The 22,773-nt window shown below is 41.6% G+C and overlaps 1 protein-coding gene across 1 annotated transcript; it reads left to right on the top strand.

Moving 5' to 3' along the window:
- The first annotated feature begins 1,336 nt into the window (after window positions 1-1,336).
- LOC124544756 (chromatin accessibility complex protein 1) lies at window positions 1,337-20,802 on the top strand. Its single transcript, XM_047123426.1, has 3 exons — window positions 1,337-1,499; window positions 20,155-20,275; window positions 20,355-20,802. The coding sequence occupies exons 1-3, from the start codon at window positions 1,350-1,352 to the stop codon at window positions 20,492-20,494; spliced, it is 411 nt and encodes a 136-aa protein (XP_046979382.1). The 5' UTR covers window positions 1,337-1,349; the 3' UTR covers window positions 20,495-20,802.
- Window positions 20,803-22,773: the final 1,971 nt, after the last annotated feature.

Raw genomic sequence — 22,773 nt, 5'->3', positions numbered from 1 at the left:
TTCGCAGTGCAAAAGAGCCATAATTGATAGCACAAGTGTGCAAACTGAGTATTGGTACTGTGTGTCATTGAAGTCATTATGTGATTTGAAAGGGATGAAAATTAATGTTAACTACACTGTGAGTCAATTATGAAAATTCTGTTTTAATCTTTCATCCCATACCCCAAAATTTTTGGCATATATTTAGTGATAAAGACTCGTTAGAGTGTGATACTGATCCGACCACACTTCTCACCTTGAATGTTGGTTGTGATGACAGACTAACCTGTAGTGTAGCCCAAGGTCTAGGTTAGGTTGGAAGGTTACATGGTTTAAGATTGATGATGTGCAGGTGAAAATAATGGAAAGCAGTGATATTACAGTTACAAGTTGACATTGGGAATAGTACTAACGCAGTAATTTTAAAATACAGACAAAAGTATAACTGCGTATCATACTGCTGGAAAAAATATCAGTCTTTTGAATACAGTTGTTAAACATTTGGTAAAAATTACATAGTATACACCAGATTGCATTTTTAGTAGGTTATGTACGATATATGTGTGTAATATACGTCAAAATACTCATCGGAGTCTTATCCATTACCTGTTTTTGAAATTTTCCTAAAGTTTTAGCTAAATACGCCACGAAAATTCCAGGCTACGCTATAGGTCTGTCTATTAGCGTAACCTATATCAGGCCTTCACATTCCTCGCGTGCACCAATTCTCAGATGGTACACGGCGTTGAATGTTAACTGCGCTTTTTAGTTGCTACTTCCGACTTCTACTTGCCACTCGTCACTTAAATCTCAGCTAGACAAGAGGTTCATAGGAAGAAGTACGAAATTCGGCCAACAGATGACAAACGGATTTAAAAGTTAAAGGCTACTTGCGACTCCTAGTTGTGACTGAAATCGCAGCTAGATTCTGTAAAGTTGTTATTGCGATATCTGTGAAATCTCAATCACTGTGATTTATAACAGATACACGATTTCTTGCTCACCACTACTTCAAAGAAACCTGGACGGTGACCTGGCGGGACGGGACAGCCACTGTAAAAGCCCCCATTTGAAACGCATTGCAGAATGTTTTGATTTAACGTGACGAAATGCGACGTGACGTGACAGCCAGTGTTAATTGGCTTTACATGCAAGCACGTGACACACACCCACAAAGAATAGTCGATTTTGGTCAGAACGCCGCTCGTGTGAAATGGACGTTAACCGGCTTCCGATTGTGATGGTGGGCAGATACAGGTACAAGTTTTCAATGTCTGTGAAAACGCGTAGCTACGTGCTTGAAATGGAAGATGTTTGAGATGTTACATCAATACAATCTTTGCTTAATAATGTAAAGTCTTTGTGAGTTAATGAGTTTGAAGATGGCGGCAAATAAATCTCCTGTTCAAAAACAGAAGGAATTGAGTTTACCTATTTCACGTATCAAAACTATTATGAAAAGTTCTCCAGATGTCGAAAATATTAGCCAGGATTCTCTGCATCTAGTGGCGAAAGCAACGGTTTGTAATTCGGCAATTATGTTTGACACATATAGCTGTGTAAATAGGTTAGGGGCGGTGAATTTTTTGATAATATACAAAGGATGAATTACTAATTTATCCGAGTACGTTTAGGTTAGTGCATTAGGCCCACAGTATATATATTTACATTCGTGGTGAAGTTACTGGTCGTTTCGTGAGATGCATGTGATCTGTATATGGCGTGTAAAATCATACATAATAATTCCTTAATCAGCTTTGAATATCACTGAATGCGGTTTAGGAGAGAAGGCGATGAGTTCACAAAAGTTTACATCATTATGTTTGCACAGGTTTACAGTAAATCGATTCTATCCTGTCATTTAACATCAGAACTAACAAAATTCTATTGAATGAATGAACATTTGACTTGAATCCACACCAAACGTTTTAAGTTACTGCTAAACTAGCCTTTGCCACTTTTAAATTAAATGAAATCATGGTAGTGAGCACTTTAGGAGGGTGTCCAGTGGAATGTAACATTCAGAATATGACGTAATGTTTTGTGTGAATGATTTTACCAATTTAGGGAATAAAATTTTTGTAGTACAGATCTTTTGAACATCCATTGTCACTACAAGTTCTATAGTTCTCAAATTACAGCTTCTCTTGTTATACAAATTGTGCCCAGTGTCCTAATATTGGGATACATTACAGATCAGGCGTTACCATAGCTGAAGGTGAGGGGAGTGGTTCCCTAGGCCATTGTTGTTTTTTTTAATTTGCATCAGTTATGTGGACAATGTTTATTTGGGGTAAAGGTGTGTATTAACTAAACTACATGGTTGCAAGACAATTATCAGTAATAGAGATGTAGAGGGAATATTACACAAAGTAGCAACATAGAAATCACTGAAGTGTGTCCTCCACTGTACTGTGCCCACAGTTTGTCAAGGCGGTAGAAGACATGTACAGAGTTAAAGAAGCTATTAAATGTCAACCAATGCACTGACAAGACAATGATGGGGGATGTTTGCGCAAAGCAGGCTAGATCAAAATCAGAAAGTTTGTTGTATGGAGGAGTTTGGGTATGATATTAAAATGGTAGCTACACAAGTAAAATTTGCTAAGAGAAATTACAAATTTATTTTAAAAGAAATCAAATAGAAAAGTGATGTAAGGACCATATGGAACTAAAAATAAAAATGAATGTGTTTAGTAAACTTGACAGAAATTTTATGTGATGTAACTTGTAGGAAAATGGATAGAAAACTTGAAAGAAATAGACGTATCCAAAAATATGTTAGCTGATAGGCCTAGTGGATTAAGTAGGATTCCATGTGACTCGCATGTGTTTAATAAGTGTTTTGTTTGTAGTCATGTTACATGGAGGCCCCACAGTTGTTTTGTAATGGTGGTAGTCGTCGTGAGTATACAGATTCCTTAGGTTTACGAGTATCACTGAGGCATACTTGTCTACGTATATGTAAGCAACTGTCAAGTGTAAGCAGCTTTGTGTGAAGTTCTGAATGTCCCTCATGCAAACACCTTTTTAAACAACTATTTTATTTCATAATTTGTAAGGCATTGAAAGCTCTCCACGCAAAACAGGTTTTATTAAGTCTGTGATGTAGTTCCGTTGTGGACCTTCCTAATTAGTCTTGGATAATGTGCATTCCTGTTAGTTTTTCGAACTGATTACCACTCAACCTGAGATACAGCTTGGGTTTGGATTCATTTTTACAAACAGAATGTAGTTTGTTCTAATTACATTATCTTCCCAATGTCACTGAAAAATGAAAATGTGGACTGGAGAATTTAACATGTTCTTTGTCACACAGTGTTACAGTAGTATTGCTTGCAAATATCTTGTTATTGGTTGCAATGTCTGAGATTTGTATGCCAATTATGTACATGGGGTTAATAGATGACCTGGTGTATTGCCTAGTAATACTGTTTTGATGTCTAACACGTGTATTAGATACCCATTCAACTTTATGATCAGAATGTGTTGATCTTAGTTCCAAACATGTGTTCAATCTGTCCATATGATTTGAACCAAATTTTCCCCCCCCCCCCCCTCCCCCTATTCCTTGTGCTTCCAGTTTGTCTAAAAGAAATTCGTGGCTACAGTTTTAGAAACATTTAAATTGGCTTCTGTCACACTTTTGCGATTTTCTCCAGGTTTCAGGTTGGTCTCAGAGTATGTCATTGTTGCTGCACTTCTGCTTGTTCCAAGGCCATACCAGTTAATGTGCAGTACCATCTCCATACATACTCCACAAGTCACCAGATGATGCATGGCAGAGGGCACCCTGTTCCTCTTGCAAATAGAATGAGGGAAAAACAACTGTGTATATGCCTCTATAAGAGCCCTCGTGGTCCTTACATGTAATGTGTGTTGGTGACAGTAGAATCATTCCGCATTCGGCTGCAAATTCTGGTTCTCTATACTGTCACATTTGTTTCACAAAAGGAATGTAGTCTTCTTTCCAGGAATTACAATTTGAGTTTGCCTGTTATACTTGGGTATTCATTGAACTTAACAGTAACAAATCTAGCAACATGCCTCTGAATTGCTTCAGCGTCTTCCTTTAATCCAAATTCGCGGGGATCCCAAACACTTCAGCAGTTCTCAAGAATGGGTCACACTAGTGTTCTGTTTGTGGTTTCCTGTGAACATACGTTACACTTTCCTAAAATTCTCTTGATCAACTGAAATAAACCATTTGCCTTTCCCTATTACTTACATGCTCGTTCTTTCATCTCTCTTTGCAAAGGTATGCTTGGGTATTTAATTGTTGTGATTGTATCAAGTAGTGCCCCACTAATTTATTCGAACATTTCTTGCATGGGGCAACCCTGACGGATCCTTGTCGCTGGTGAACACTCGCCAACCAGATCATTGTACTGGATTCTGTAACTTTTGGCATCTTTGAGTCACTTGCATATCTTGGAACCTATTCCAAATGCTTGGACTTTGTTAAATGAAGTTTGTTGTCATTTGTGGCTTGCTGCTTTATTAATCTTTCAAATGCTTAGGAGACTGCAGGCAGGAGTAATATAGGGCAATAGATTTCAGTCTTTGAAGAAACATTTCTTCACTAAGCATAAATAGGCAGTGTATGCCAGTGGCTTTGCAATATATTTGTCATTCGTACTTTGTCTATATCTGCTGTCATTTTGAATTTTAGCTATGCTAAATCAATGTGCTGCACACCGTTTAAAAAGTTTGGTTTTCCCCAGTGTATTTGAAAAAATTTTGTTGTAGGCTGGTTTGATGCTGTCGTCTACCTGTTTCTCCCCTGAGTGTCTCCTTTTCATTTCTATATCCATCATATTTTGTATTGTTGTTGTTGTTGTTGTTGTTGTTGTTGTTGTTGTTGTGGTGGTCTTCAATCCCAAGACTGGTTTCATGCAGCTCTCCGTGCTACTCTGTCCTGTGCAAGCTTCATCTCCCAGTACCTACTGCAGCCTACATCCTTCTGAATTTGGTTAGTGTATTCATCTCTTGGTCTCCCTCTACGATTTTTATCCTCCACGCTGCCCTCCTGTACTAAATTGGTGATCTCTTGATGCCTCAGAACGTCCTACCAACCGATCCCTTCTTCTAGTCAAGTTGTGCCATAAACTCCTCTTCTCCCCAGTCCTATTCAATACCTCCTCATTAGTTGTGTGATCTACCCATCTAATCTTCAGCATTCATCTGTAGCACCACATTTCGAAACCTTCTTGTCCAAACTATTTATCGTCCATGTTTCACTTCCATACATGGCTACACTCCATACAAATACTTTCAGAAACGACTTCCTGACACTTAAATTTATACTCGATGTTAACAAATTTCTCTTCTTCATAAACGCTTTCCTTGCCATTGCCAGTCTACATTTTATATCCTCTCTACTTCGACCATCATCAGTTATTTTGCTCCCCAAATAGCAAAACTCCTTTACTACTTTAAGTGTCTCATTTCCTAGTCTAGTTCCCTCAGCATCACCCGACTTAATTCGACTACATTCCATTATCCTTGTTTTGCTTTTGTTGATGTTCATCTTATATCCTCCCTTCAAGACACTGTCCATTCCGTTCAACTGCTCTTCCAAGTCCTTTGCTGTCTCTGACAGAATTACAATGTCATCGGCGAACCTTAAAGTTTTTATTTCTTCTCCACGGATTTTAATACCTACTCCGAATTTTTCTTTTGTTTCCTTTACTGCTTGCTCAATATACAGATTGAATAACAACCCTGTCTCACTCCCTTCCCAACCACTGCTTCCCTTTCATGCCTGTTGACTCTTATAACTGCCTTCTGGTTTCTGTACAAATTGTAAATAGCCTTTCACTCCCTATATTTTACCCCTGCCACCTTCAGAATTTGAAAGAGAGTATTCCAGTCAACATTGTCAAAAGTTTTCTCTAAATCTACAAATGCTAGAAATGTAGGTTTGCCTTTCCTTAATCTATTTTCTAAGATAAGTCGTAGGGTCAGTATTGCTTCACGTGTTCCAACATTTCTACGGAATCCAAACTGATCTTCCCCAAGGTCGGATTCTACCAGTTTTTCCATTCGTCCATAAAGAATTCGCGTTAGTATTTTGCAGCTGTGGCTTATTAAACTGATTGTTCAGTAATTTTCACATCTGTCAACACCTGCTTTCTTTGGGACTGGAATTATTATATTCTTCTTGGAGTCTGAGGGTATTTCGCCTGTCTCATATCGTTTGCTCATCAGATGGTAGAGTTTTGTCAGGACTGGCTCTCCCAAGGCTGTCAGTAGTTCTAATGGAATGTTGTCTACTCCTGGGGACTTGTTTCGACTTAGGTCTTTCAGTACTCTATCAAACTCTTCGCGTAGTATCGTATCTCCCGTTTCATCTTCTACATCCTCTTCCATTTCCATAATATTGTCCTCAAGTACATCGCGCTTGTATAGACCCTCTATATACTCCTTCCACCTTTCTGCTTTCCCTTCTTTGCTTAGAACTGGTTTTCCATCTGAGCTCTTGATATTCATACAAGTGGTTCTCTTTTCTCCAAAGGTCTCTTTCATTTTCTTGTGGGCAGTATCTATCTTACACCTAGTGAGGTATGCCTCTACATCCTTAAGTTTGTCCTCTAGCCATCCCTGCTTAGCCATTTTGCACTTCCTGTCTATCTCATTTCTGAGACGTTTGTATTCCTTTTTGCCTCTCTGCTGATCGCTGACATTAATGCCAGGATGTGTACGCTCTGGGTCAACCAGGAAATCCAAGAAAAACCGGGGATATTTTTTATCCAGGAGAAAACCGGGAAAGATCTGGAAATTTTTCATTGTTTCAGACTTGAGTTAAATTTTTGTAATTTTGACTGGTAAGAACTGATAGCCTAGCAAAAAATTTTACTGTATCACATTACTACAGAATAATACTGTAGCAATAAAATGTAAAAGACAGAATAAAACCAAAGTAAAAGTTACATTGCAAAGGAAATGCACCATTTACAGTAATAAAACACAGTGTAACCACAAGTGCTTGCCTAAAGCAAAATGTGTCAAAGACTTTAGGTTGAAGACTGTAAAATACTTCAGAATAGCAAACTACTTCCAATGAGCATGACATCATAACTGTTTAATTAAGTTTGTTTTGAGCAGTTGCCAGTGGGCTCCTGCGCATGCACAGTTGAGTTGCGTATGAGCAGTACCTTCCACTTCTGGCTACTTCAAGTGAGGCTGCAGCAGTAGCAAGAAGTAGTAATGCTATCAAGAAAATTTTTTCTGGCGCGCCAAAGCTGCCAGTGAACGTGACCCCAGAGACACTTATCTGTTGTGGGACAGCTGTTTCTTGATTTCAACTTGTAGTAATTGGTGAACAGCATATTGAAGATGCCTACCACCAGTCTCACGACAATTAGAAACTGTTTTATGTGGTTTTTCCCATTTTATGTTGTACGACCTTGCCATCGTGAAGCTAGCCAACAGTGTCACAACTGTTAACTGCCAAACAGGTGCTGTCATGCGCCATTGAACAGTACAGATGGTGTAATGTACGACTCAAAATGCAGTATTGCAATTCACTTGTCATTTGGAGCCAACGCCATTTACATTAAGATGCGTATAACACCATGTGTTGCTAAATTTTTCATTAATTTTTTTCCTCTGTTCCATGTTGTTTCCCTCTGCATAGATATTTTTTGTGTCATCAGTCTTCTGACTGGTTTGATGCGGCCCTCCGCAAATTCCTCTCCTGTGCCAATATTTTCATCTCAGAGCAACACTTTCAACCTACGTCCTCAATTGTTGGCTGGTTGTATCCCAATCTCTGTCTTCCTGTACAGTTTTTACCCCCTACAACTACTCCCTTTAGTACCACAGAAGTTATTCCCTGATGTCTTAACACACGATCTGTCAAATGTCCCTTCTTCTTGTCAATGCTTTCCATATATTCCTTTCCTTACTGATTCTATGGAGGATTTCCTCATTATTTATCTTGTCAGCCCACCTAATTTTCAACATTCTCCTGTGGCACCATATGTCAAGTGCTATTCATTTCTGTTCCGTTTTACCCACAGTCCATGTCTGATTGCCACACAATACAGTGCTCCAAACATACATTCTCAAAAATTTCTTCCTCACATTAAGATCTGCATTTGATACTGGTAGACTTCTCTTGACGAGGATTGCATTTTTGCCAGTGCTTGTCTGCTTTTTATGTCCTCCTTGCTCTGTCTGTTGTAGGTTATTTTTCTTTCTAGTTTGCAGAAATCCTTAACTTTGTCTACTTCACAATCGTCAATCCTGATGTTAAGTTTGTCACTGTTATCATTTCTGCTACTTCTCATTACTTTTGTCTTTCTTTGGTTTATTCACAGTCCATATTCTGTACTCATTATACTGTTCATTTCATTCAAGAGGTGATGTAATTTTTCTTCACTTTCACCGAGGACAGCAATGTCATCAGCGAATCAGGCCATTGATAAACTTTCACCTTGAATTTGAACCTTTCTTTTATTTCCACCATCATGTCTTTGATGTATAGATTGAACAGCAGGAATGGAAGCCTGCAACACTGTCTTGCACCCTTTTTGAACCACGCATTTTGTTCTTGGTCTTAAAGTCTTATTGGTCCCTCTTGGTGCATGTACATATTGTATACTACCTGTCTTTCCCTATATTCTCCCATAACCTTTCTTCTACTACTCCTCCTACGTCTGCATTCCAGTCCCCCATGACTATTAGATTTTCATCTCCCTTTATGTACTGCATTACCCTCTCAATATCCTCATATACTCTCTCTCTCTCTCTCTCTCTCTCTCTCTCTCTCTCTCTCTCTCTCTCTCTCCATTGTCTGTGTGCGACATCGGGCATGTATACCTGAACCATCATTGTCGATGTTGGCTTGCTGTCGATTCTGATGAGAAGAAACCTATCACTAAACTGTTTACATAAACTCACTCTCTGTCCTACCTTCCTATTTATAACGAATCTTACTTCCATTATATGATATTTTTGCTGCTGTTGTTGTTACGCTATACTCATCTGATCAGAAATCGTTTTTTTCCTTTCATTTCACTTCACTGACTCCCACTATACCTAGATTGAGCATTAGCATTTTCCTTCCCAGATTTTCTAGCTTTCCTACCATATTCAAACTTCTGACATTCCATGCCTCGACTCATACAACATTATCATTTTGTTGGTTATTAAATCTTTTTCTCATGGTCACATTCCCCTTGGCACTCCCGTCTTGGAGATCCGAATTGGGGACTAGCCTGGAGTCTTTTGCCAATTGAGAGATTATCATGACACTTTTTCAGTTACAGGCCACATATCCTGTGCTGATTCGTCTGCCTTCTAGGGGTAGTGTCCCACCCCAAGGGCTAGAGTGTGCCCTAATCCTCTGTCCTCTCCTCTGCCTTCTGTGACAAGTTGTTGGCAGAACAAGAATGACCGCCCGAAGCCTTCAGCCATCATTGCTGATGATTTTTATTCAAAATTTAAGCACTGGTGGGGCTCAAACCTGGGACCAAGAATGTTTTGATCACTAATCAAAGACACTACCCCTACACCACAGGTGCAATAGTATGCTGTTCAAATTTGCTGTGATTCTGAGCAAGGGTTCTCTTTTTGCAGCCTTCTAAAACTGGAACTTTAATTTTGGACATCCCATATAGGGACCTCATTTCTGATCTCTAATTGCCACCAGCAACTCCATCATAATCATATGTTTGTCACATAAATGTGTCAGCTTCATAATAACCGATTATCTGTTGAGTGTTGTGATCACTGTGCTGTTATCATCCTGCCCCTGGATCTCTGTAGGCACTACTGGAAAGTACAGTATTACATCACCTTGATCCCACAGTTATTGCTGAATGTTTCACAGCAGACTTTGGCCAAGTGTCCACATGTGGTAACTACCATCCTAATATCCTGACCTGGAAATGCCTGTTGGAGCAAACCTCACTATCCATCCATACATACACAAGGCTTCAAATCGTACGCTATTCCATGTAGTGAACAGGATTTCTGCAGTGCTTTAGCAATGTGTCAACACACACCTTTGGACCTGATAAAATCGATAATCAAATACTTAAACATCTTAGCAATGACTGCATAAAACACACTTCGAGTTTCTTTGTTGTATTTGGCTGGAAGGGGAGTTTCCCTCCCAATGATGGGAGAGAATTATTCCTATCCTGAAACTGAGAAAAGCCACTCTTTTGACTAGTTGTCAGGCAGTCTCTCTAATGAATGGGATGTAAAAATGCTCAACTGATGATTGTGTTGGTGCCTGGAAGCCAGAGAGAGAGAGAGTGTGTGTGTGTGTGTGTGTGTGTGTGTGTGTGTGTGTGTGTGTGGTGTATATATGCAGCCTTCTATGTTCAGTGATTTCATCTTGCACAAAGTTTGCAATATGTATGTAAAAAAATCACTTTATTCTCCATTTTTTCATTTAGATTTTGGGTTCACTTCAGTTCAGCTGTGCATATTGAGGTGGTTTCTCCACTTACTTGCAACTACTGCTTCACACCGCATGGTACACATTTATTTGTTTCTCAATGGTTCCTCCTGTGAGGTCAGCCGTAGTCATCCACCTGCGTTTTCGCTTACCCACTGAACTGCAACAATTATATTTGATGGCCACATCCAGTGTCTTCATTGATTGTCACAGTACTGTTGCTGTAATCCACTTGCTTACATAGTATTGCCTTGTGCCATAATAATTGGCTAAAACTGATGGCAGAATGCTATTAGCTGACAACACTATGATTTGCCTAGGCTGGCAGAAATGACAGCTGGGAGCTCCTGATGCACTGCAGAAGTCTGCATGTTTCCTGCTGCTGGTGTAACTGATGACAAGCGGCTTTACATGGTTAACATCTCAACATATTGAGTTTTTACAAATTATTTTCATAAAAGTTGTATTTTTTGTTAATGAAACAGTCCTCTGATGAAGGACATTGCATACAGGGATATCAATACAGATTTTACAGCTCAAAATATAAGTTAAAAATTATTAAGGATAATTTTTAATAAAATCTCAAGTATACTTGTGCAATGGACTTGGACTAAAATATCCTTAAAGTTAATCATATTTTCGTTTGTCTATATATGGGGTCGAACTATGCATTGTGCAATTGTTTCCTATGAATGGGTATCTTGGAGAAGGTGGGTGGAACACAGTAAATGCATTCATCTCGTACCACTGGCGAGCACATGTAAGTTACCTGATGAACTGTCATCACTTCCATTTTTTTTTAATTATTATTATTTTTATTTATTTAGGAGCATTGTATTCTTCACTTTCTGAATCATTACATTGAGTGTCAAACTCAGGATCATTACAGCCAACCATCTTTGGAAGCACTGTGTAAGAAAAAAAAAAAAAAAAAAAAAGACAGAGGCTGAAAGCACACACTTTGTTGTCAAGTTAACAAAGTTGTGTACAGTGAAGATGATATATAGTGGCAACTACTGCAGCCAAAATACGAGAGCCAGGCTACAAATGCAGGACAGAGTGACCTCCAGTGACGGAACACACACCTGTCAGCATTGCTTTCAAAGGTCTGTTCTTCAGTTGTGCACTACTTGAGGTTTTTAAGTTTCAATCAAAATAATAAAAATGAGAACTTGGGACTTCATGTTGAAGAGCTAATGTACAGGAACTTGAATGGGATTGATGGAGGAGAGTGTAGCCTCTCCATGCACATAATGTACAAATTAACTTCAAAAATTTAATTATTCACACTGCATAACATAATTATGTTCTGATTTAATAAGAATGCAGTAAATTATTAACATTTTTGACACCTGTTAATGCCCATACGAAACTGCAAATATTCGCTTCTACTGCACGAAAATTGGAGCTGATCAGGTATTGCATCATGTTACTGTCAGTAACAGCTACCATCTTGGCACGGACAATATTACTGATTACTGACAGTGGCCAAAGAACTGATCTCAAGCATACTAACATCCCCCCTGCGGGTCCGGGGATTAGAATAGGCCCGAGGTATTCCTGCCTGTCGTAAGAGGCGACTAAAAGGAGTCCCTCCCCCCCCCCCCCCCCCCCCCCCCAAGGGGGTAGTTAGCGCCTGCGTCCGGAGATGGACGGTTCCACGACCACTATTTGCGGTCATTTTGCTTTTTCACTTCTCGTTTCTTCCTTCCTTTGGTTGGTTCCTTTCTTTGCTCTTCTCCATCTCACTGTCTTCCTTACTCTTTCCCTTGTCTTCTTCTCCTTGCCTTCTCATTGCCTTCTTCTCCTTGCCTTCTCTGGTCTCTGCCTCTGCGTTTGAGACATTGTCCTCTCTCTCCCACTCTCTCTTCTTTTTCCTCTTCTTCCTTCCTCCCTGTGCGCGCCTGAAGGCCGACCCACGTGTAGCCGGTGACGGGGTAACGCGTAATTCCCCGCCCTGGGTAGACATGTAAGGCACGCACGTACCCCCTGGTAAAGGCCAGGCTCAGGGAGGGGTGATTGCCTGAGCTGATACCTTCTGACCATGCCGATTGGTCCCTCCGTCTGTTTCTTGGGAGGTGTGACCTGAGGTGTAAACATTCACCTAAGGTGGGAGTGCCCTCTGAGAGGGTCCCCACAAGGAAGGAGCGCGCCATCGGAGACGCTGGCAATCATGGGGGATTCCTCTGCAATGGATTTCACTCCATCTCTCTCGACTTCTGCCCAAAAACGGAAACTTGACCAGCCACCAGTGACAAAAGTACTACCGCCTGCCCCACAGTTCCTCGTCGTTTCTCGATCTGAGGACGGAAAGGATTTTTCCTCTGTCAACCCTTTCGTTATCCAGAAGGGCGTAGATGCCATAGCCGGATCTGTCAAATCTTGTACCAGGTTGCGTAACGGTACCTTATTACTAGAAACTGAGAGCGCCTTTCAGGCACAAAAACTGCTTCGGGCCACACTCCTGTACACGTTTCCTGTCCGGGTGGAGGCTCATCGCACTTTGAATTCGTCTCGTGGTGTGGTCTATACTCGATCACTTGACGGATTGACTGACGAGGAGATTCAGTCTTTCCTCGCTGAGCAGGGCGTGACGGCTGTCCATAGGGTCATGAAAAAGGTCAACAATGACCTTTTACCGACCCGGACACTTTTCTTGACCTTTGACAGTGTTCAGCTGCCGTCGCGTACCAAAGCGGGCTACGAGGTTATTTCTGTTCGCCCCTATGTCCCGACACCTACGCGCTGCTACCAGTGTCAGCGTTTTAATCACACTCGCCAGTCTTGTTCCAATGCAGCTAAATGTGTCACTTGTGGCAGGGATGCCCATGAGGGTGACTGTCCGCCTCCGTCTCCTCGTTGTGTGAACTGTCGGGGTGACCATGCAGCGTCCTCCCGCGACTGTCCCATCTACAAGGAAGAACGCTGTATCCAAGAAATTCGGGTGAAAGAGAAAGTGTCCACCTTGGCTGCTCGCAAGCTATTTGCTATTAGGAAGCCCACGCTGCTCCCAGCGGGAAAGTACAGTACTGTCCTCGCCTCTACTCGGACTACCAGGGAGGTGGCGACGCAGATATGCGATCTGACCTTCGGCACCACGGTCGTCCGTTCGGCCAGTGCTAAGATCACGCGGTCGACATCTCCTCTTCCTCCCGTTACCCCTCCAACACAAGTACCTTCATCAGCTTCTGCCAAGACGAAGACCCAGAAATCAGATGCACGGGCCTTCAAGAAGGAACCGTCCCGTGCAGACTTCGTATGTACCTCGCACTCCCAGCCGTCGACCAGTACTTCCACTAAAAGACCTTCCAAGAAGGCTCATAGGAAGCACAGTTCTCCTTCTCCTCCACGGCGCATTCCTTCTCCTGCGCCACCCAGCGGTTGCCGCCCCAGGCCGTCATCCGTTTCGCCTGGCCGCACCGCTGGTAGCCGAACATCTGGCCGTTCACCGGCGGAGGAAGCTCCTCCTCCCTACCATCTTAACGAGATGGCCGATGAACCTATAGAACCGATGGACGATGACTGTCCGCCTACTGATAGCGGCGGCAGTACTCACTCGAAGCCAGGCCCTCAGCGGCCTTCGAGGTGACCCCTTCTTTCATCTTCCTTTTCTTCTCACAATGGCACTTATTCACTGGAATATTCGCAGCATTCACTCCAACCGAGAGGACTTGAAGTTGCTGCTCCGCTTGCACCGTCCGCTCGTCGTAGCCCTCCAGGAAACGAAGCTCCGCCCATGCGATCACATTGCCTTGGCACACTACACCTCTGTGCGTTTTGACCTACCCCCTGTGGTAGGTATTCTGGCTCATGGAGGGGTTATGTTGCTGGTCCGGGATGATATTTACTACGATCCCATCACATTGCACACTGGCCTGCAGGCAGTTGCCGTCAGAATTACTCTCCCCGCTTTTACATTTTCTATTTGTACCGTTTACACTCCATCGTCATCTGCCGTTACCAGGGCAGACATGATTCAACTTATTGCTCAGCTACCTGCACCATTTTTGTTAACTGGAGACTTCAATGCCCACCATCCCCTTTGGGGCTCTCCAGCATCCTGCCCGAGGGGCTCCCTGTTAGCAGACCTTTTCAACCAGCTCAATCTTGTCTGCCTCAATACTGGCGCCCCTACTTTTCTTTCGGACACGTCTCACACCTATTCCCATTTAGACCTCTCTATATGTACTACCCAACTTGCACGCCGGTTTGAGTGGTATGCCCTTTCTGATACATATTCGAGCGACCACTTCCTGTGTGTCATCCATCTCCTGCATCATACCCCCTCTCTGTGCTCAGCTAGTTGGAACATCTCCAAAGCCGAATGGGGGCTCTTCTCTTCCAGGGTGACCTTTCAGGATCAAACCTTCACAAGCTGCGATAGTCAGGTCGCACACCTCACGGAAGTCATTTTCACTGCTGCTGAATATTCCATCCCTCACACCACTTCTTCTCCACGTCGCATACCGGTCCCCTGGTGGACCGCAGCATGTAGAGACGCTTTACATGCTCGTCGACGTGCTTTACGCACCTTTAAATGCCACCCTACAGTGGCGAATTGTATCAATTATAAACGATTACGTGCGCAGTGCCGTCGTATTATTAAAGAAAGTAAGAAAGCCAGCTGGGCTGCTTTCACAAGCACCTTCAACAGTTTTACTCCTTCTTCTGTTATCTGGGGTAGCCTGCCCCGTCTATCTGGCACTAAGGTCCACTCACCAGTTTCTGGCTTGACGGTCGCGAATGACGTCCTTGTGGCCCCTGAGGATATCTCCAATACCTTCGGCCGCTTTTTCGCAGAGGTTTCGAGCTCCGCTCATTACCACCCTGCCTTCCTCCCCCGGAAACAGGCAGAGGAGGCTAGGCCACCTAACTTCCGCTCCTCGAATCGTGAAAGTTATAATGCCCCTTTCACCATGCGGGAACTCGAAAATGCACTTGCCCAGTCACGGTCCTCCGCTCCAGGGCCTGATTCCATTCATATTCAGATGCTGAAGAACCTTTCTCCTGCGGGTAAAGGTTTCCTTCTTCGTACTTATAATCGCATCTGGATTGAGGGACATGTTCCCGCATGCTGGCGCGAGTCTATTGTTGTACCGATTCCTAAGCCGGGGAAGGACAAGCACTTGCCTTCCAGTTATCGACCCATCTCGCTTACCAGCTGTGTCTGTAAGGTGATGGAGCGCATGGTTCACTCTCGTTTGGTTTGGCTGCTCGAATCTCTGCGCCTACTTACCAATGTACAATGTGGATTTCGTAGGCGCCGCTCTGCTGTTGACCATCTGGTTACCTTGTCAACCTTCATTATGAATAACTTCTTGCGGAAGCGCCCAACCGCGGCTGTGTTCTTTGATTTGGAGAAGGCTTACGACACCTGTTGGAGGGTGGGCATTCTCCGCACCATGCATACATGGGGCCTTCGCGGTCGCCTCCCTCTTTTTATTCGTTCCTTTTTAATGGATCGACAGTTCAGGGTACGTGTGGGTTCTGTCCTGTCGGACACCTTTCGCCAGGAGAATGGGGTGCCACAGGGCTCAGTTTTGAGTGTCGCTCTCTTCGCCATAGCGATCAATCCAATAATGGATTCCCTCCCAGCTGATGTATCAGGCTCCCTTTTCGTGGACGATTTTACCATCTATTGCAGCGCGCAGCGTACATGTTTCCTGGAGCGCTGTCTTCAGCGTTCTCTTGACCATCTTTACTCCTGGAGTGTCGCCAATGGCTTCCGTTTTTCTGCCGAGAAGACGGTCTGTATTAACTTCTGGCGCTATAAAGAGTTTCTCCCACCGTCCTTAAGACTCGGTCCCGTTGCTCTCCCATTTGTGGAGACAACAAAATTTTTAGGTCTTACATTTGACAGGAAACTTAGCTGGTCTCCACATGTGTCTTATTTGGCTGCCCGTTGTACCCGTTCTCTAAATGTCCTCCGTGTTCTCAGTGGTATATCGTGGGGAGCGGATCGAACCGTCCTACTTCGCCTATATCGGTCGATCGTCTGCTCCCAGCTGGATTATGGGAGCTTCGTATACTCATCTGCACGGCCGTCCATCTTACGCCGCCTCAACTCCATACAACATTGGGGTTTACGTCTTGCGATCGGAGCATTTTATACTAGTCCCGTCGAGAGTCTTCATGCTGAAGCCAGTGAATTGCCACTGCCCTACCGGCGCGATATACTGCTTTGTCGGTATGCCTGTCGGCTACTGTCAATGCCCGACCACCCGTCTTATCGTTACTTTTTTGACGACTCCCTCGATCGTCAATACGGGTTGTATGTCTCTGCCCTGCTACCCCCTGGAGTTCGCTTTCGTCGCCTCCTTCAACACCTTGATTTTTCACTCCATGCAACCTTTAGAGTTGGCGAGAGCCACACGCCACCTTGGTTCCAGGCTCAGGTTCGCGTTCACCTTGACCTCAGCTCGCTCCCAAAGGAGGTTACCCCCGGTTCGGTATACCGCTCCCGTTTTGTCGAACTTCGTTCGAAGTTCATTAATATGACCTTCATTTATACAGATGGCTCTAAGACCAATGACGGGGTTGGTTGTTCTTTTATTGTCGGGGCACAAAGTTTCAAATACTGGCTCCAGGGCCATTGTTCGGTCTTCACAGCTGAGCTCTTTGCCCTCTACCAGGCTGTTCTTTACATCTGCCGCCACCGACATTCTGCTTATGTCATCTGCTCTGATTCCCTGAGCGCCATCCAGAGCCTCAGCGATCCGTATCCGGTTCACCCTTTCGTGCGCCGGATCCAACGCTCTCTTCAGCAGTTGGTGGACGACGGTTCTCCAGTTAGCTTTATGTGGGTTCCTGGCCATGTCTGTATCCCTGGGAACGAAGCTGCAGATGCCGCGGCCAAGGCTGCGGTCCTCCAGCCTCGGACAGCTTCTTGTTGTGTCCCTTCATCAGATTGTAGCAGGGTCATTTGTCGGCGCATTTTATCGCTGTGGCATGCCGATTGGGCTGCACTTACGGACAACAAGCTTCGGGCCTTGAAACCTCGTCCCGCGGCTTGGACGTCCTCCTCACGCCCTTCTCGGCGGGAGGAGGTAGTTTTGGCCCGGTTATGAATTGGACACTGCCGGTTCAGCCATCGCCATCTGCTGACGGCTGCGCCGGCGCCGTTCTGCCCATGTGGGCACTTGCTGACGGTCCGCCACATTTTAACGTCCTGTCCGGATTTTACTCCATTGCGTCTTGATCTTGGCCTGCCATGTACTCTCGATGCCATTTTAGCGGATGACCCAGGAGCAGCTGCTCGCGCTCTTCATTTTATCAAATTGACCAACCTGTCTAAGGACATTTAATTATGCTGTTTTTTTTTTTTTTTAATCCTATGCCTGTCGATCTTTTATCGTGTTTTCCCTTTTAGTTGCTGTTTTAAACTTGTGCCTCGCAGTGCATTCCTAATGTAGTCTGGGCGCTAATGATCGTTGAAGTTGTGCGCCCTAAAACCACAAAAAAAAAAGCATACTAACGTGGATTCTCTACCTTGATCGAGACTCTCACTATGGAAAGAATATAGTGGACTCAGTACCACTGTAGCCAGCTTTCAATTGCAACGCGCAAATTGCTGCAGGCAAATATAGTAGTTGTCTATAGAGTTGTGGCAACATTGAGGTGTTGCCATTGAGACACATACAAAATCTCATTACATGATTGGCTGAGATAGACGCATGAAGCAGCTGTGCTAAGTCCACTGCAACTGTCGAGGGATATTCTTCCACTGACTTTCCTATATCTTGTTGGGTGATATGTGTGTGAAGCCTTGTGCTAATGGTTCTACACTAATGCAGCTGACTTCTGTCACTTTGGATGTACATACCAGTCCACATCACACTACCAAATCCCAGTAGCTATTCATACTTTGCATTTCGTAAGCTTCCAAAATCTGTGGTGAGGTGACATACTTTATTGTATTCAAAGTTTATGGTTGTTAGTGACAATGCCTTAAACAGCAGTTTAAGATAGACTTGGTAGACTCATAATTCAGAGCCATTTACTTACACTTACCATCTCTGCAGTTAATTTACATGCATTACATATTAGGCCAATCCTTTTTTTTTTCTTTGGCAAAGAGGCTTCAGACTTGTTATCTGACATGGACTTTAACTTTCTTAATCTGATATACGTGAATAATATATAATTAATATTTTTTGTTGACAAATTCTTATTATTTGCATTGCCTTTGTCATCATCATTTCCTTTTCTGCTCATTATACCTTGTTGTCTTTCCATATCTGCCAAAAAGTTTATACAGTGCAATGGTCTGACCCATGACCACGTGACAGTGACTTCTTGTAAATCCATTGGAATACAATGTAAATGAAAATACATCTTGTAGTGTGCTGATTTACAATATCTGAAGTTGTGATTGAGATAATTAACCTCTTCTGAAAATAAAGTATTTCTTATGAATATAATAGAGGGAAACATTCCATGTGGGAAAAGTGTATCTAAAAACAAAAATGATGTAACTTATCAAACAAAAGTGTTGGTATATATATATATATATATATATACACACACACACACACACACATATCCGTGGGTTGCTTCATCAGGAAAGAGGGAAAGACGAAAGGATGTGGGTTTTAAGGGAGAGGGTAAGGAGTCATTCCAATCCTGGGAGCGGAAAGACTTACCTTAGGGTGGAAAAAAGGACAGGTATACACTTGTGTGTGTGTGTGTGTGTGTGTGTGTGTGTGTGTGTGCGCCCGCGCACATATACCTACATACATACAGATATAAGCAGATATTTGTAAAGGCAAAGTGTTTGGGCAGAGATGTCAGTCCCGAGGCGGAAGTACAGAGGCAAAGGTAAGTCCTTCCGCTCCCGGTGTTGGAATGACTCCTTACCCTCTCCCTTAAAATCCACATCCTTTCGTCTTTCCCTCTCCTTCCCTCTATCCTGATGAAGCAACCGTGGGTTGCGAAAGCTTGAATTTTGTGTTTGTTTTTGTTTGTGTGTCTGTCAACATACCAACGCTTTCGTTTGGTAAGTTACATCATCTTTGTTTTTAGATATAAAGTATTTCTTATATTAAACTTCCTGGCAGATTAAAACTGTGTGCCGGACCGAGACTCGAACTCGGAACCTTTGCCTTTCGCGGGCAAGTGCTCTATTTCTTATATTGATTGTCCTGACGGTTGTACATTTATGTTGATAATTTGAAATAATCATGGTCTTAGAGGTATTCTGGAACTGTTAATGACTAGTTCATAAGCTGGTTCAGGAAATGGTTATATAATATTTCTTTTTAACATTTTTACAGGCTCTTGGCAAGACTTTTGTCAGGTGACCATTTATTTTTATTCAAGATAAAGCTACCACTTTGTTTAAATCTTCCAGTTTCTTTTGCAGTTAATTTGCGTAGATATGAGAGAATGGTATTCATGCAAAAGCCAATTTGATCACTTCACGTCGCTTGAATATTTTCTTTTTGAGCTTTATTGCTATTCAGTGGAAGGAAAACTGTCATATTATGGTCCACGAGTAAACATAATTAATTCTCTGCATTTAGTAATTAATTAGTTATAATTTTATGAGCTCGGAAGGAAATTATCTATTTGTCAGTGGAATACATCAGTTACCATATTTTGGATTAAAAAGTAATTAAAAATAGATTATTGTAGGCTTTTGTTACTGATGAGTTGGTGTTAATGATATTAAGGAGTATGTATTAAACTGTGTTAGTCAGTTGCTATGTTCAGTTTTGAAATGTCACTGTGATAATTCTTGCATATTACTCCTCCATTTCCAGGAATTGTTTATTCAGTATGTCACACAAAAAGCATTTGAGGAAGGTGGCTGTACAAAAGATTTGCAATACAGTCACATAGCGGAAATTGTGGAAAAGAATGATAATTTGCTTTTCCTGAAAGGTAAATATTGTTCTGGTAAGGGCAAAGCATATCATTGATAAACTGGTAATTTGTAATATATTATTTTCTCCTTTTCCAGAAATTGTACCAAAGAAAATAACATTCAGGGAATACAAGGAACTACTCAAGAAAAAGAAACAGAACTTCAACTCTGATGATGAATTTGAGAATGTGGAAGAAAGTGAGAGCTCGCAAAACAGAACAGCAGTTTTTAGTTGAATTGAATACTTAAGTATGCATTTGCATGAGTGAAAACTGTGATCATTATGAAAAAAAGACATTGTATATTATGCATCTAAAAAGTGTGTGATAAATACAGTGCAGTACAAGGAAGGAAGTGTCAGTAAGAGAAGCAATTTGTTAAGCAAGAGACTTAACTTGTTTACTTGTGGACTGAAAGAAGAAAATTTTTTTTTGTTTTAGTGGTGTGAAACATTCATATACCTACATTTTCAGGTGCTTGGAAGAGAATGCTTGTAGTTGGAAGGATGTGTAGACTAGAAAGAAAAATAAATATATAAACAGTAGGACAAAAGTTCTGAAAAAATCGAGAGAGATTATTACAGTAGTGATAGGCATTGTAGTACAGTGCAGGCAATATAATTTTTCTTGCAGCAACTTCCAGCGACAGTAATGTAATTTAAAAATGTGTGACACAGAGCTGTATTAATATATTTTTATTTTCAGTAAGGACATTGGTGATATACCATCTTCTCAGTGTGAAAAAAAGGCTAATATGACTTACATGAAATCTCATATTAACTGTAAATTCTTAATAACTGTGCGTCTTAGCAAGGCAATAAATGCTACAACACAGAATAAGCAATGACCCAATAGATAGCAAGCCTATGTGTCATTGCTTGTAAGATAAGAGATGCAGCAATGGACAATTTAAATCAGTCTTCTGTATTTGGGGTAGAATATAGTGATAAGCTGTGACTAGATAATGAAGAAATTCATTCTGTTACTTTTAAAGGACTTGGCATTAATCAGGTTGAGATGTTCATGGTAACATTGATTGTATTAAGATGATGGTGAGGTAAGTATAGATCAGTTGTTACATATGGAGGGATTAGCAAAGTCAGAAATTTTTTATGTAATTAGTGTGAATGAGTGGTGAAACATTCCAGACAGTGAAGTGTGTGTCACTTTTGCTGGAGTGATATTTTGGTACAAGTGTTGAGGAAATGAGGAAAATTGCTTGTTAAAACAAGCAGGCTTGAAATATGAAGAAATAAAACTTCATTACTTGTGCGTGAAAGAAAATTCATGTGGTTTGTCTTCATTTTTTTTAAACTTTTTGACCATTAGGTCAGGACTGAAGATTTGTTCTATTGTTTTGACAATTTTGACCTCTTATTGTTAATAATGTGACCCTTTCCTTTTAACTATTCCTCTGTGGATTTTAAACTTGTGTCTTGCCTTTTCCACACTTGCACTTGATAATCATTAATTTCTTTAATTGGTTACATTTCTTGTTAAAGGTTTTGTAGTTAAAATGGATATTTTTTGTGTGTATTATGTACTTTGTGGCATGTAAATTATTATTTTTTTTCCCTTATCTGAAAAGCACTGTACCTCAGATTCATTGTTATAAGTTTATTAATGCTTGAAACAAGAATAAATATCTGTCTATTGTTCTTTGGCTCTCTTCTGTTAACATTTCTGTCATATCTATAATTGATCAAAACATTTTTGCAGTGTAATGTTTTTATTGGTGATAGGCCGAGTCATTTTCCATAGAAGTGCTACATGTCAAAGGAGGAAAATATATATGCCTGTGGAAATAAGTATCTGTTATAGTTAAATCATGGTTAACTCTTTGTGATAAGACTTAAGAGCTTCTACAAATGAGAATATTTTTTGTTTATTATACTTGTCTTTAACCGCCTTCATAAATTGTGCAGTATTAAAATTTGACCAGTTAGTTAACTTGTGTTGTGAAAATGAGAGACAGTGTCAAAATGCTAATCTAATCATAAAAATAATAAATCAAAATATGTCTAATAAAAACACATCTGCACTAGTGACTTGCCTTTTGCATCTTTTGTTTCACATCATTGTTCATATTTTACTTCGTGTAGATATAAAAGATTCGTACATTTTTTTAATGTTTTTTTTGTATTACATTTAAGGTAGTGTTTTCTCTATACTGTGATACAAGCTCATTGACACATGAAATAATGGAGAAAGCATTATTGTAATTAAATGTGTATCATGCAGTTCCCTAATAGAGTTTGGGGAGGCTGAATTGCCTGCCTTGCACTCTTGCCTTTAAGCCAAAGGGTGTCACATCTATTTATTCTCCACTCCAACGAAGCTTTGTTTAATCCACTTGCATCTTCTTATGTGCCTCACACGTGCCAGGGTTGCCCCAAGTTCTGGGAATCGGGGGAAATGTAAGGGAAATTTGGGAAAGAGATAGGGGAGGGAAGTCTTGTTTTCAGCATTTTGCAGGCACATCACGCATTGTCGCTTGCTGAGTGCAGCTGAGTAGC

The sequence above is a fragment of the Schistocerca americana genome, chromosome 1 (assembly GCF_021461395.2).
Source record: "Schistocerca americana isolate TAMUIC-IGC-003095 chromosome 1, iqSchAmer2.1, whole genome shotgun sequence".
NCBI lineage: Eukaryota > Metazoa > Arthropoda > Insecta > Orthoptera > Acrididae > Schistocerca > Schistocerca americana.
Note: the sequence above shows the minus strand (reverse complement) of the source record. Positions and strands in the feature narration are given on the sequence as shown.